Source organism: Dama dama, chromosome 12 (assembly GCF_033118175.1).
Source record: "Dama dama isolate Ldn47 chromosome 12, ASM3311817v1, whole genome shotgun sequence".
NCBI lineage: Eukaryota > Metazoa > Chordata > Mammalia > Artiodactyla > Cervidae > Dama > Dama dama.
Genome location: NC_083692.1, coordinates 92,974,167 through 92,988,027, shown reverse-complemented (window position 1 = coordinate 92,988,027; position 13,861 = coordinate 92,974,167). Strand labels below are relative to the sequence as shown.

General features: G+C 40.5%; 1 protein-coding gene across 4 annotated transcripts in view; it reads left to right on the top strand.

Moving 5' to 3' along the window:
- CRHBP (corticotropin releasing hormone binding protein) overlaps positions 1-11,041 on the top strand; it is a 61,907-nt gene extending 50,866 nt beyond the window's left edge. For 2 of the 4 annotated variants that reach the window (XM_061158137.1, XM_061158139.1), the window contains one exon: positions 1,042-1,795. In XM_061158137.1, the coding sequence (XP_061014120.1) occupies positions 1,042-1,199 (158 nt within the window). In that variant the 3' untranslated portion in view covers positions 1,200-1,795. Of the gene's footprint in view, positions 1-1,041; positions 1,796-2,641; positions 2,755-10,384; positions 10,640-10,833 lie in introns of those variants that run through there. The other 2 variants (XR_009695199.1, XM_061158138.1) reach the window with 2 other exon arrangements.
- The last annotated feature ends 2,820 nt before the right edge of the window (positions 11,042-13,861 follow it).

The following is a 13,861-nucleotide window of genomic DNA, read 5'->3' as shown; positions in this document are numbered from 1 at the left end:
ATTTCTCTCAACTATACCTCAACAAAGCTGAAAAAAAATTTAACCCCCTCCATTATTCTTGCCTGGAAAATCCCATGGACAGAGAGGAGCCAGGCAAGGATTGCAAAAGCCATTCCATGTAAGAAATACAGGAAAAAATTAGAAAAAGTACAGGTGAATGATAGAAAGAAAAATTAGTACATTTAGTCTATGTCTAAACCATGCAAATGCTACTTTTATTTATATGTAAAACAGAATCATTATCTAGGCTAGAAAACAATAAACAGGTGATATTTTTGGTCTACATAACTGTCTAGCAGTACAGTTCATCCTTCAGCCCTGCCCACGAAACGCCACGTTTGCCCCCAAATAGAAGGAAAAAAAAACAGCCCCTGCAAATTTCCAACCTGTCCCAAGGGGGGCAGCACTGCCCCCCCACTAAGAATACACCTAGAGGAAAGTCGCGGCAGGAACAGGCAGATGCTCGCCTTCATCCGCCTTCACCACCAAGCCTTGGAGGTGGGAGAACATAAAAAGCTCAAGGAGGTATCTTCTTACTTCTTATAGTCAGCTTTATCTGACTGACAGTGTTCTTGCACAGGAGGAGAAAGGCTGAGTTCAGTTCCACTTCTCAACAACTAGTTACACAGTTGACTCTTGAACAGCAGGGGTCTGAACTTCTCAGGTCCACTTACACAAGGATTGTTTTCAGTAGTAGATTCCGCAGTACTACACCACCCTGGGTTGGTTGAACCTGAGGATGTGGAACCTCCGATCTGGAGGAACTATGGATGTGGAGGAGAGATGATAGATTATATGCAGATTTTCACCTGTGGGGAGGGTCCTCAGTCCTAACATGCAGGTTGTTCACAGATCAGCTGTATACTATAATAAAAAATGAAAACAAAACCATCTCACCTGATGGTAGATGCTTGGTTTGAGTATGTGAGAGGAAGCTACATCTCCTTGCTTTTGCTCTGTTTAAATGATCTTGTGGATGGAAATGGCTTGGCTATGTGGTTTCTAACCTACTGGGAAACTTACTTTTTCCATGAATTATAGCCCAGATGAAAGTTGGCTGTGACCACACGGTGGTGCGCATGGTCTCCAGTGGAAAACATATAAATCGTGTGACTTTTGAGTATCGTCAGCTGGAACCATACGAGCTGGAAAACCCGAATGGAAACAGCATCCAGGAATTCTGTCTGTCTACTCTTTGAATAAACAAGTCAGTGATTTCCATGCTTCTTGCTAAGGGAGTCTCTAATGGCTATTATATATGATTTTGATGAGCAGCTAGTTAAGAACCTTTCATACCAGTCAGTATTCCTAACTTTGAGCACCTATCACACAGACTAATTTTTGTACTTTGCTTCTTTTTCATTTGTTATATAAATGACCACATGGCAGAAAATAAGCCCCTCTCCCTTGGTAGAAAAAGTGTCCTGTAATTCTTTTATATGCTATCAACCTGAACTAGTAAGACAAGTGCAAAGAAATGTGCAATAATAATTGTATCACAAGGGAAAATCCTACAAAGAAATAAAAATGATGGCGTTATCAGTTTTATAACAGAAAATGCATGCCTGTGTATACCAAAGTAGTAGCATTTGTTTATTTTCTGCTTATTCTGTTTATAGTAGAGAGTAGGTGTAGCTGGTATTATTTATTGATTTGTAACAGCTTGTTTTTAACAAACATTTGTAGCATGGAAAACATTTTGCAATCGTAAATACAAGCATGAATAAACATATTCAGAATGTTGGTGCCTCAGCATCCTGCTTCGTTTACCTGAGTAGTTGCTTACCTTACTACCATCAGAAAATAATGTTCTCAGGTGAGAACCAAATGCTGAACTAAATCATTTTAGACTTCTTAGAGCTCAGAGAACTCTGGGTTGCTAAGTAGAATTATTAGGCGCCAAAGGTAAAATTTCAGCGTTTGCAGAAACAGCGCTAACTGATTTGTCGTGATAGGGAAGCAGGATGTGGGGATCACTTTTCCACTCTTCTCCAAGAAAACTGAGAATACATGTCTTTGCCACAGTGAAGAGTGTACTTTTCAACAAGGACCACAAAGGCCTTAAGCAGAAATCTGAGTACTTTTTGGGTACTGAAGACAGTTTATTGTTGACTAAGCCTTGTCCACTATCAGCTTGAGACCAAGCATGTGGGCCTGTAAAAAGACACCTTGAGGTCAGAAATAAAGTCTTGAGAAACAAAGGAAATACTCCAGAGTGAACAAGTCCTCTTTGGATTAATGGATGAAAACTGCAAACTGTGCCATAACTAATGGCTTGATTCTGGGTCCCCAAACATATCTAATATATAGTTAATTTTATAATGGGATGTACTGGAATCCCATATACTGGGATTGTTAATGAAATCTGGCAACCTGACAGAAAGAAAAATAGTGACTGAAAATACTAAAAATACCCAAGTTTGAGCCTGAATTTTGTCTCAGTAGATATTCTGGAATGAGTAGATACTTTAGTAAATGGATGAATAAATGCCTAAATGGATAGATGGATAAATGCTGGGATGAATGAATAAATGTCTAAACAGATGGCTATATAATCCCTGATTAGTTATGTAAGATGCTGGGTTTCTTATTTTATAGAAAATAAATTCCATGAAGTTGAACCCTTTTATCTTTTTCACAGTCCCTGTAGCGGCCAAAGAATTAATGCAGTCACTTATATCACCATCGGAAGCTTCTGGCTCTTAACCCTCATGATCCCCTTATTCTAAGCAGGGAAGATAAATGGTCCGAGGTCAGGAGGCAAGTATTTTTATCATGGAAGTTAGAACAAGTTGTTTTTGTCCCTGAGGGACATCTTGCAAACTACTTAGCCTCTCTGCACTAAAGTGGGTGGGGCTGTGGTCCCTAAGGTTTTTTCTAATCTTGACATTCTGCAGTCATTTATTTGTGACATGTGACTTCAGAGCATGTTACTGCATATTAGGGTACACTCTTTGAGAGGACAGTCACTCCAGTGAACTGTCTGTGACTTAGTCTTTGGATATCCATGATTTAGTTTTCATTCCAAAAGGATGGGATGGCTTTCTAGAAACAAAATTGCAGATGAGCTCTCAGGAGAGGGGGAAAGTGTAAGTCTTCACTCGCACTGCCATTAAGAAAGTAATATGTTACATGAAATTCTGGCCAAAGTTGACTTTCTAAATAAAAAAGGCAGTATGCATAGTGGCTAAGGTTGTCAACTCTAGAGCCAGACCTCTTTGAATCCCAGCCCTGCCACTTACTTGAGCAAGTCATTCATAAGTCTCTATTGCTCAACTTTAAATCCATAAAATTGGGTAAATATATATATATATACATATAGCTCTAGTGCTGTGTCTTGTACATGTTAACTGTCATTTTTAATTCTCACTGGTAAGCAAATATGCTATCCCAGGTCCTCCATATTTTCAGTGGGGCATTTGCTTATGCTCTGAAGGGCATGTACTGATTCAGTTGTCTTGTTTCATCTCAGGACCCTTGTCAGGAAGTTAGGATTAGTTAGGACTGTTTTCTGGGACCATGAAGCAGAGTAAGATTACTGATAACATTTGAGGGTAGATGATGGCAGGTCTTATCAGTTTCCCCGTGCCTCCCCTCCCAGCCGACCCTGTCTGTAGGCTCTGAATGGCTCTAGCACCAATGCTGACCTCAAATAGGAGGAATCGGCATAGCTCTTGTCTACCACGCTGGTTAAGAAGGAGTCAAGTCACATATGGTCTGCTTGACCCCCTACCATTGGGCCCAGGCCACATCTCTAGAATCTTCCTAGCTCTTGGTTATTTCATCCTAGCTCTTGTCTGACTGTAATCTTATCCTCCACTCCAAACCCCACATCTCCTAAATACTAAATGAGTGACTCTGGCTCTACTACTGACTAAGGAAATTCCAAGTTCCTGCTGCCTCTGTGTCTGAAGGCCTGAACATCATTGCTCAGAGGTTCTGCGTCACTGTGCCCACTGCATCCTCTAGACCCTTCTCTGACTCCTCTGCCTCTGTCTTCCAGCCTATAACGTGTGGGACACATTGGTCTGGCTATGATACTGGACTTTCTCCCAGTGTCTGAAGGATTATGTCTTCTTCATCTCCAAACTCTTAGGAGAGTTTTCACTTACGAGAATAGGGCAGAAATGTGCTGTTTTCACCACAAGTTATATTTCTACCTCCTGAGTATGCAGCTAGACTACATTTTCTAACCTCCCTTAGAGTTAGATCTGGTTCTGTGACTGAATTTTGACTGAAGGAGTACAGGTCAAATGATGTCCAATCCTCATGTGATCCTCCATACCTACTTTCTCTTCCCTTATCTATTGGCAAGATATTTTAAGTTATAAGAGAGGACTTCAAGGCCAAATAAGAAGGCAGAATCATAAGATGCAAGGAGCCTGGATCCTTGAATGATCTCATGGAAGGCTGCCTGTTGACTAGGAATTGGATTTTATGTGGATCTTTGCAAGAAAAGTCTGTATAGTCAAAGCTATAATTTTTCCAGTAGTCATGTATAGATATGCGAGTTGGACCATAAAGAAGGCTGAGTGCCAAAGAATTGATGCTTTTGAACTGTGGTGTTGGAGAAGACACTTGAGAGTCCCTTGGACTGCAAGGAGATCCAACCAGTCCATCCTAAGGGAAATAAATCCTGAATATTCATTGGAAGGACTGATGCTGAAGTTGAAGCTTCAGTAGTTTGGCCACCTGATGTGAAGAGCTGACTCATTAGAAAAGATCTTGATGCTGGGAAAGATTGAAGAGAGGAGGAGAAGGGGATGACAGAGGATCAGATGGTTGGATGGCATCACTGACTCAATGGACCTGAGTTTGAGCAAGCTCCTGGAGATGGTGAAGGACAGGGAAGCCTGGCGTGCTGCATTCCATGGGGTTGCAGAGCATCGGACATGACTGGGCCACTGTACAACAACAACAAGGAGTAAAAAAAAATTTTTTTGGTTCAGCTACTGATATGGTGATAATGACGATTTTGGTATAGCATTGAATGTTACTGTGGGCCTGTCTAAATCCAGTTCTCAGCTGTTCTCTGTCTGTTTTTTATTTTTTTGGTCTTTGTCTGTCTGGTTTTGCTTGTTTGTTCTTTGTCTGTTTGGTTTTGCTGCAACTGTCCAGACAGTCCTGATCTGATTGTCTTCCAAAGAAACATACCTCAAATGCACATCTTTGATCTCATGAACACTGGACTTGAGCTGATATCATTGCACTCAACTTTCCCATCTGTCTTTAAAAATCTTCTAAGAATGGTGATTCTTAGATTAAACTCCTTTGAAAATTGGCCAGTAACTACAGATCATCTCCCAGGAAAAAAAAAAAAAGGAAAACCTGTATACACAAGAACAGCTCCAAATTTCTAGGAATTCACAAATCCCTGAAGCCCATAAAGGTTTCAAAATAAAAATCCCTTCTCTAGGAGAAAATAATGGGTAAAAATAAATTCTATACCAGTCTTCTGAAACTACACTGCCCTCTCTTAAATATTAGTTTAAAACATTCTTTACTTCATTTGGCAGCAAAGTAAGTCCATGATAACAACTTAATGTTTCTGGTTTTATATTCAAATATTTAACTTTGCCTTTGACTCCATGGGTTTTTCTGCCCTGCTTTGTAGATTTTTTCTCAGGAAGGAAGTATGTCTAACATGGGACAAATTTTTGTGACAAAGATTGTTCCAGATCTCTCCCAACTTCAAACTTTCATCTCTTGCTATTTTAATAGAGTGGCAACATTATCACGGCCTTCCCTCATGGTTCAGTGGTAAAGAATCTGCCTGCCACTGCAGGGGACTCAGGTTCAATCCCTGGGTCAGAAATATCCTTGGAGAAGGAAATGGCAACCCATTCCAGTATTCTTGCCTGGAAAATCTCATGGACAGAGGAGCCTGACGGGCTACTGTTCATGGGGTTGCAAAAGAGTTGGATATGATTTAGTGACTAAACAACAACAGTGATATTATAAAAGTTGGCCGCGATGAACATCACAGCACTGTTTATAATAGCCAGGACATGAAGCAACCTAGATGCCCATCAGCAGACGAATGGATAAGGAAGCTGTGGTACATATACACCATGGAATATTACTCAGCCATTAAAAAGAATTCATTTGAATCAGTTCTAATGAGATGGATGAAACTGGAGCCCATCATACAGAGTGAAGTAAGCCAGAAAGATAAAGACCAATACAGTATACTAATGCATATATATGGAATTTAGAAAGATGGTAATGATAACCCTATATGCAAAACAGAAAAAGAGACACAGATGTACAGAACAGACTTTTGGACTCTGTGGGAGAAGGCGAGGGTGGGATGTTTCGAGAGAACAGCATTGAAACATGTATATTATCCATGGTGAAACAGATCACCAGCCCAGGCTGGATGCATGAGACAACTGCTCGGGCCTGGTGTACTGGGAAGACCCAGAGGAATCAGGTGGAGAGGGAGGTTGGAGGGGGGATCGGGACGGGGAATACATGTAAATCCATGGCTGATTCATGTCAATGTATGACAAAAACCACTACAATATTGTAAAGTAATTAGCCTCCAACTAATAAAAATAAGTGGAAAAAAAAAAAGTTGGCTGGCAAAGTAGAATCTTCATGGAACAAAAATAAAAATTTGATGCATAGGATTTACTTGAAGGTAGTTTGCATATGTGCTTACCAGACTTGATAGAAAGTTGTGGATAAGGGCTCTTATTATGGGGTAATCACATGAAATTATATCTGAAAACACTTATCTCTGTGCCGTGGGGTATTTCAGAAGAAACACTTTTGTATGCTGAAATAAGTGAACTGAATGGCCTCGGTTCTAATAGGTCATTTGTAATGATCACCGTCCATTTTCCTCTTTGTATTTAAAAGTGCTTTCTTCATGTGTTAAGACAAATTATGTTGAGAAAAAAGCAGAGAAGCAAGGGAAAAAAATATGGGTTAGAGAAAGAAGGCTTGATTAGAGGATTTGAAAATATTATGAAAATCAAGGTCTCCAAATTGGACTCAGGGTTTTGCCCTTGGTTACAACAGTGTACTCAATCCCTCTGTGCTGAAAAATTGAAGATGTGAAGTGTTTTGTGCTTTATGCAGAAGACAATATCAATGCTAGGACATACAGATGTATGAGTTGAACAGAACCATGACCTTCGTAACTAGATGAGCTATCAGACATTTGGGTTTCCTAGTAAGAAGAAGGACTTCCCGCTCCCCAACTCCCCTCCTCTCTCCAGTTTTCTGAAGTATAAAAAATGGGTCTTGTTCTATTAGTGGTTCAGAGGTAATCAACCCAGTCAAGCCAAGCAAAGTAGATGGCTACCCATGTGGTGTGATTTGAGGGACAGTGAAAGACCTACTTTATGGAAAACATCACCAAAATTCACACCCTCATAATCCTTTTTCTTTTTTTCCCCCTTAAGATGCATTTTTATAATAATTAAGCAAGTAGTTTGTGAGTACTTAATTGTATTAAAACATTCAAACCATACAGAGGTAACTGTTAGTGAAGTGATCTCATCAGTAATTAATTTAACTGTATAAGGTTTTGCTAATCATTATTAGGGCTTCCCCTATGGCTCAATGGTAAAGAATCCGTCTATAATGCAGGAGACACAGGAGACTTGGGTTCAATCCCTGGGTGGGGAGGATCCCCTGGGAGAGGAAATGGCAACCTGCTACAGTATTCTTGCTTGAAAAATTCATAGACAGAGAAGCTTTTTGACCATTGTTGTGTGGGTTTATTTCTGGGCTCTCCACTCACTTCTGTTGATCCACATGTCTGTCTTTGTGCCAATATCATGAGGTTTTGATGACTGTAGCTTTGTACTATTGTCTGGAGTCTGTGAAGGTTATGCCTCCTGCTTTGTTCTTTTCCTCCAGGATTGCTTTGGCAATTCTGGGTCTTTTATGGTTCTGTATGAATTTTAGGGTTATTTGTTCTAGTTCTGTGAAAAATGTCATAGATAATTTGATAGGGATTAAATCTGTAGTCTGCTTTGGGTACTATGACCATCTGTTGTTGCTCTTCAGTCACTTACTTGTGTCTGATTCTTTGCAGCTCCATGAACTGCAGCACACCACGCTTCCCTGTCCTTCACTCTCTCCTGGAGTTTGCTCAAACTCATGTGCATTAAGTCAGTGATGCCATCCAACCAGCTCATCCTCTGTCATCCTCTTCTCCCCCTGCCCTCAATCTTTTCCAGCATCAGGATCTTTTCAGTTGGCTCTTCGCATCAGGTGGCCAAAGTATTGGAGCTTCAGCTTCAGCATCAGCCCTTCTAATGAATATTCAGGGTTGATTTCCTTTAGAACTGACTGGTTTGATCTCCTTGCAGTCCAAGGAACTCTCAAGAGTCTTCTCCAGCACCACAGTTCAAAAGCATCTATTCTTTGGTGCTCAGTCTTCTGTATGGTCCAACTCTCACATTCGTACGTGACTCCTGGAAAAACCATAGCTTTAACTATACAATCTTTGTCAGCAAAATGATGTCATAGTTTAATACACTGTTAGGTTTGTCACAGTTTTCCTTTCAAAGAGCAAGTGTCTTTTAATTTCATGGCTGCAGTCACTGCCTGCAGTGATATTGGAGCCCAAGAAAATAAAATCTGTCACTGTTTCTACTTTTTCCTCATCAATTTGTCATGAAGTGATGGGACCAGATGCTATGATCTTAGTTTTTTGAATGTTGAGTTTTAAACCAGCTTTTTCACTCTCCTCTTTCATCCTCATCAAGATGCTCTTTAGTTCCTCTTTGCTTTCTGCCATTAGAGTGGTATCATCTACATAACTGAAGTTGTTGATATTTCTCCCAGCAATCTTGATTTCAGTTTGTGATTCATCCAGCCCAGCATTTTGCATGATGTACTCTGCAATGACCATTTAAATGATATTAATTCTTCCAGTTCAAGAGCATGGGATATCTTTCCATTTCTTTGAATCATATTGAATTTCCTTTGTTCATGTCTTATAGTTCTCAGCATATAAATCTTTCACCTCCTTGGTCAGGTTTATTCCTAAGTATTTTATTTTAGAGGATACAATTTTAAAAGTTAGTTTTTTAACTCCCTTCTTCTGCTATTTCATTGTTGGTATAAAGAAATGCCACCAATTTCTGTATGTTAACCTTGTATCTCTGATAGCTCAGATGGTAAAGAATCCCCCTGCAATGCAAGAGATCCTGGTTTGATTCCTGGGTTGGGAAGATCCACTGGAGAAGGGAAAAACTACTCACTCCAATATTCTGGCCTGGAGAATTCCATGGACTGTATAATCCATGGGGTCGCAAAGAGTTGGACATGACTGAGCGAATTTCACTTAATATTGTATCCTGCTACTTTGTTGAATTTGTTTATCAACCAATAACCTTCTGTGAACCCTTGAGCAAGTCAGCACACCTCTCTGAGAATTATCTTCTTCACATGCAAAATGTAAACAGGAGCATGCATGCTCAGTTGTGTCCGACTCTTTGTGATACCATGGACTGTAGCCCACTGGCCTCCTCTGTCTATGGAATTTTTCCAGGCAAGAATACTGGAGTGGGTTGCCATTTCTTACTCCAGGGGATCTTCCTGACCCAGGGATAGAACCTGCATCTCTTTCATCTCCCCACATTGGCAGGCAGGTTCTTTACTGCTGTGCCACCTGGGAAGCACCATAAACAGGAGCACCCACCTCTTTAATGTGATAGCTCCATGAAATGCCAAGTACCAATCTAGGTACATGGAAGATGTTATAAATATGAGCATCCATTTCCTAGAAAAGTTGTTTATTAGTCAAGGCTTTGGTAATAAAATTCCATCTTAAATGCTGTAAAGAAGTGCTATTTAAAGGAAGAGATGGTTCTTTTGATTGATGTGAATTTGCTGGTTGTTTTTGTAACATCAAATTCTTACATATTTCTTCCTTAGACTAGCCTTACTGCTGTAGTATTTACTGATCAATTTATTGCAGTGGGGTGGTCCACTTGCAAGTTTCATAGAATCATATCACCTCCTTGCCATCTGCTCACTGAAAAATCAATCTTCTACCCATTGTGTCTGGGCTTATTAACAAGAGGCTCTACAGTTCTTCCCTGGCCTTCCTGGTGAAAAACAACATGCTTACGTTGAGTGCTCCTGAAGGGACACTGAAATGCCAACCCCAAGGTAAAGGTAGGAAGGGGTAAAGCTGGTGTAACTTTCTGTAAGGCCGCAGGTTTAAAAACAAAACAAATAAGCCAAAACCAAAAAATCCACTATCTCTAAGATGGGCAAACATTAAGAAAATGTTTGACTTTCCTTTTAATACAGGTAGTAATAAAGGCTAATATTTATTGAAGACTTAACATGTTCCTTGCACTGTTCTACACGTTTCCTGTGATTTAGTACGTTCAAACCCATCTCTGTTTTGCAGATGAAGGGAGAAGCTGAAGCAGAGAGGAATAAAAGTGAGTGCTGTCAAACCACACAGAAAAAGTGCAGTCAGGATGCAGACTCCAGTGACCTGACCCCAGAGCCTGCCCACGTGTTCACGGTTCCACCCTGCGGGAGCCCATACTGAAGCAAATATGAAGCATTGCTTTCACAGTTTCTGCCAGCACAGCAGCGACACTGAAAGCTTCTTGGCCCTTATTCCTTTATCAAAACACACCATTCAAAGTGATTTGAGGTGAGCAACATTATCTCATAGTTCTTCCAAGAATTTTTCCAAGTGTGCAGTATCGTGATTTTTAGCTAATAACATATGAAAATATGAAGGAATTGCTTTTTAAATAAGGACAAAGAAAATGGTAGTATCAAACCACGGGGATAATGCAGCAATAGGCTACCATAATCTTTTTTTTTTTCATTTATTTTTATTAGTTGGATGTTGCTCACCAAGGACTGAAAATACACTGCCTACTGTGTAAATTCCAAGCTTGGAAATCTGACATCATGCATGAATTTCTATATCTGTGCAACTAGGACCAGAAATTTTATCTCCAAAGAAGTTTCAGAAAAAAGTTTGTGTGTCCTGCTATTTTCTTGCATGGTCTATCAAAAGTGATTCATTGGCAATAAGCTCACAGAATAAAGGATTTTTTTAAATTAAAAAACAAAACAAAACAAAGTGATTTGAGGGCATTTGTCTGAGGATATTATAACAGATCAATCCCAATTCCAACTTTCAGAATAGCCAAATGTGATGGCTAATTTGGTGTCAACTTGGCTAGGCCATGTGGTACCCTGATATTTGGTTAAATGCATGTCAGGATGCAGCTGGTGGAGGTGTTTTTTAGATGAGATTAACTGTTAAATCAGTAAACTTTGAGGAAAGTAGGTTATCTTCTGTAATACAGATGGGCCTCATTCAATCAGCTGAATTTGCTTCCCTGGTGGCTCAGACGTTAAAGAATCCTCCTGCAGTGTGGGAGAACTAGGTTCAATCCCTGGGTGGAGAAGATCCCCTGGAGAAGGGAACAGCTACCCACTGCAGTATTCTGGCCTGGAGAATTCCATGGACAGAGGAGCTTGGGAGGCTGCAGTCCATGGGGCCGCAAAGAGTCGGACATGACTGAGCAACTTTCATTTCAGTACTTCTTAAGAGAAGAAAGATGGGGGGCCCCTGAGGGAGGCAGAACATCCTGTTCTGTTTTTCTGGAGATCCCTGACTAACAAGTTAAATACTTGTTTTTTCATTTACTTTATTTAAATTTTTTGTTGAGTATATTGATTTATAATGTTGTGTTAGTTTCAGGAATACAGAAAGGTGACTCAGTTATACATATACCTATCCTTTTTTTCAGATTCTTATCCCATTTAGGTTATTACAGAAGGTTGAGTAGAATTCCCTGTTCTATGTAGTAGTTCTTCGGTGATTATTTTACGTGTAGCCGTGTGTGTATGTTAATCCCAAGCTCCTAATTAATCCCTTCCCCTTTTCCCATTTGGTAACCATAAGTTTGTTACGACTGTGAGTCTTGCTTTTGTATCGTAAATACGTTTGTTTATTTATTTATTTATTTTTAGATTCCACATATAAGTGATGTCGTATGATGTGTGTCTTTCTCTGACCCACTTTACTTAGTTTGGTAATCTCTAGGTCCATCCACGTTGCTGCACATGACATTATTTCATTCTTTTTTGTGGCTGAGTAGTAGTCCTGTGCGTGTGTGTACATGCATGCCTGTGTGCCCAGTTGCTAAATTGCGTCTGACTCTTTGTGACCCTGTGGACTGTAGCCCACCAGATCTTCTGTTCATGGGATTCTCCAGGCAAGAATACTGGAGTGGGTTGCCATTTCCTTCTCCAGGCATCTTCCCAACCCAGGGATTGAACCTTTGTCTCCTGCACTGGCAGGCGGGTTCTTTACCACTGAGCCACCAGAGAAGCCCATATACGTACGTACATATATACACACACAGACACATACTATATCTTCTTTTTTTTTAATGTTTATTTATGCATTTATTTCTGGCTGTGCGGGGTCCTTGTTGCTGTGCACGGGCTTCCTCTCGTTGCTATGAGCAGGAGCTGCACCCCAGTGTGAGAAAGTGTGAGAGCTTCTCGTTGCAGCTCCTCTGTTTGCAGAGCAGGCCCTGGGGCCTGCAGGCTTCAGTACTTGTGTTCTGTGGGCACAGTTGCTCCACGGCATGTGGAATCTTCCAGACCACGGATCTGAACCCATGGCCCCTGCACTGGCAGGCGGATTCTTAGCTACTGGGTAGAACACATCTTCTTTATCTGGATGGACACTTTGATTACTTCCATGTCTTCTCTATTGAGTACAGTGCTGCAGTGAGCATTGGCGTGCATGTATGTTTTCAAATTGTGGTTTCCTCTAAATACTACTTGTTTCCCCCCTGAAAATCTTTTCCTTATATCCAACCTTAGTGTACTATAAACAAAGCTGTAGCTAAATCCCTGTTTGCTCATGAAGCATCTGAGGTGCTTCTGTATTTTCTCCCTGCATAGTCCTCTGTGACCTCGTGATCACAATCACACTGACTTCATATACAGGAGCACAAAAGGCAAAGGAGTGGATGCCCACAGATTCATCAGTTCCTTCTCCACCTCACCCTGGTCTGCTTACCTGAGAACCAGGTGTTGAAGATGGCAAGGGCCAAAGTAAAACCCAGCTCTCGCCCAAATAAACTATCTCTGAAAGTCCAAAATAAGAAAGGCTGCTCAATGTCATTGTCCCATTTTTAGAAGGAACTGTAGAAATAACAGTTAACAGTTACTCAGAAACTTTAAGATTGTGCCTATGTAAATTCCAAGCTATATTCTATATACGTGTGTGTATGCTCAGTTGTTTCTGACTCTTTGCAACCCCATGGGCTTTAGCCCTCCAGGCTCCCCTGTCCATGGGAGTTCCCAGGCAAGAATACTGGAGTGGGTTGCCATTCCCTTCTCCAGGGGATCTTCCTGACGCAGTGGCTGAATCTGTGTCCCCTGCATTGGCAGGCAGATTCTTTACCACTGAGCCCCTTGGGAAGCCCTATATTCTATTTATAACCAGTTCTAATTAAATGTTATCACCTAACCTTCATGATTAACAAAGGTTTTCCAGATATTGTCAAATTGCAAGTGAAAGGCTTTTAGCCTCCTTCATTTTTTTTCAGTGAAACCAATTTGGAAGACTCTTTCAAAGCGATATCTTTAATTGGAAAGTGCTCCCTTGTGCAGAGATGAATAATGTGTTTCCTCAGATCACTGATAACATGTGCTCTACCCAAGGCTGCAGAAACATCTGGAATGTAACCATGTGACAAGAGCAGAACATTATGGGGAAAAAAAACCCTCAGAAGATTCAGTTTTTAAAAATATACTATATTTAAAGAACGAAGAAAAGTCAGTAAAATGTAAAGCTCAATGGATGGGTTCAAAAGATGGGACAAACTGAGAAAAT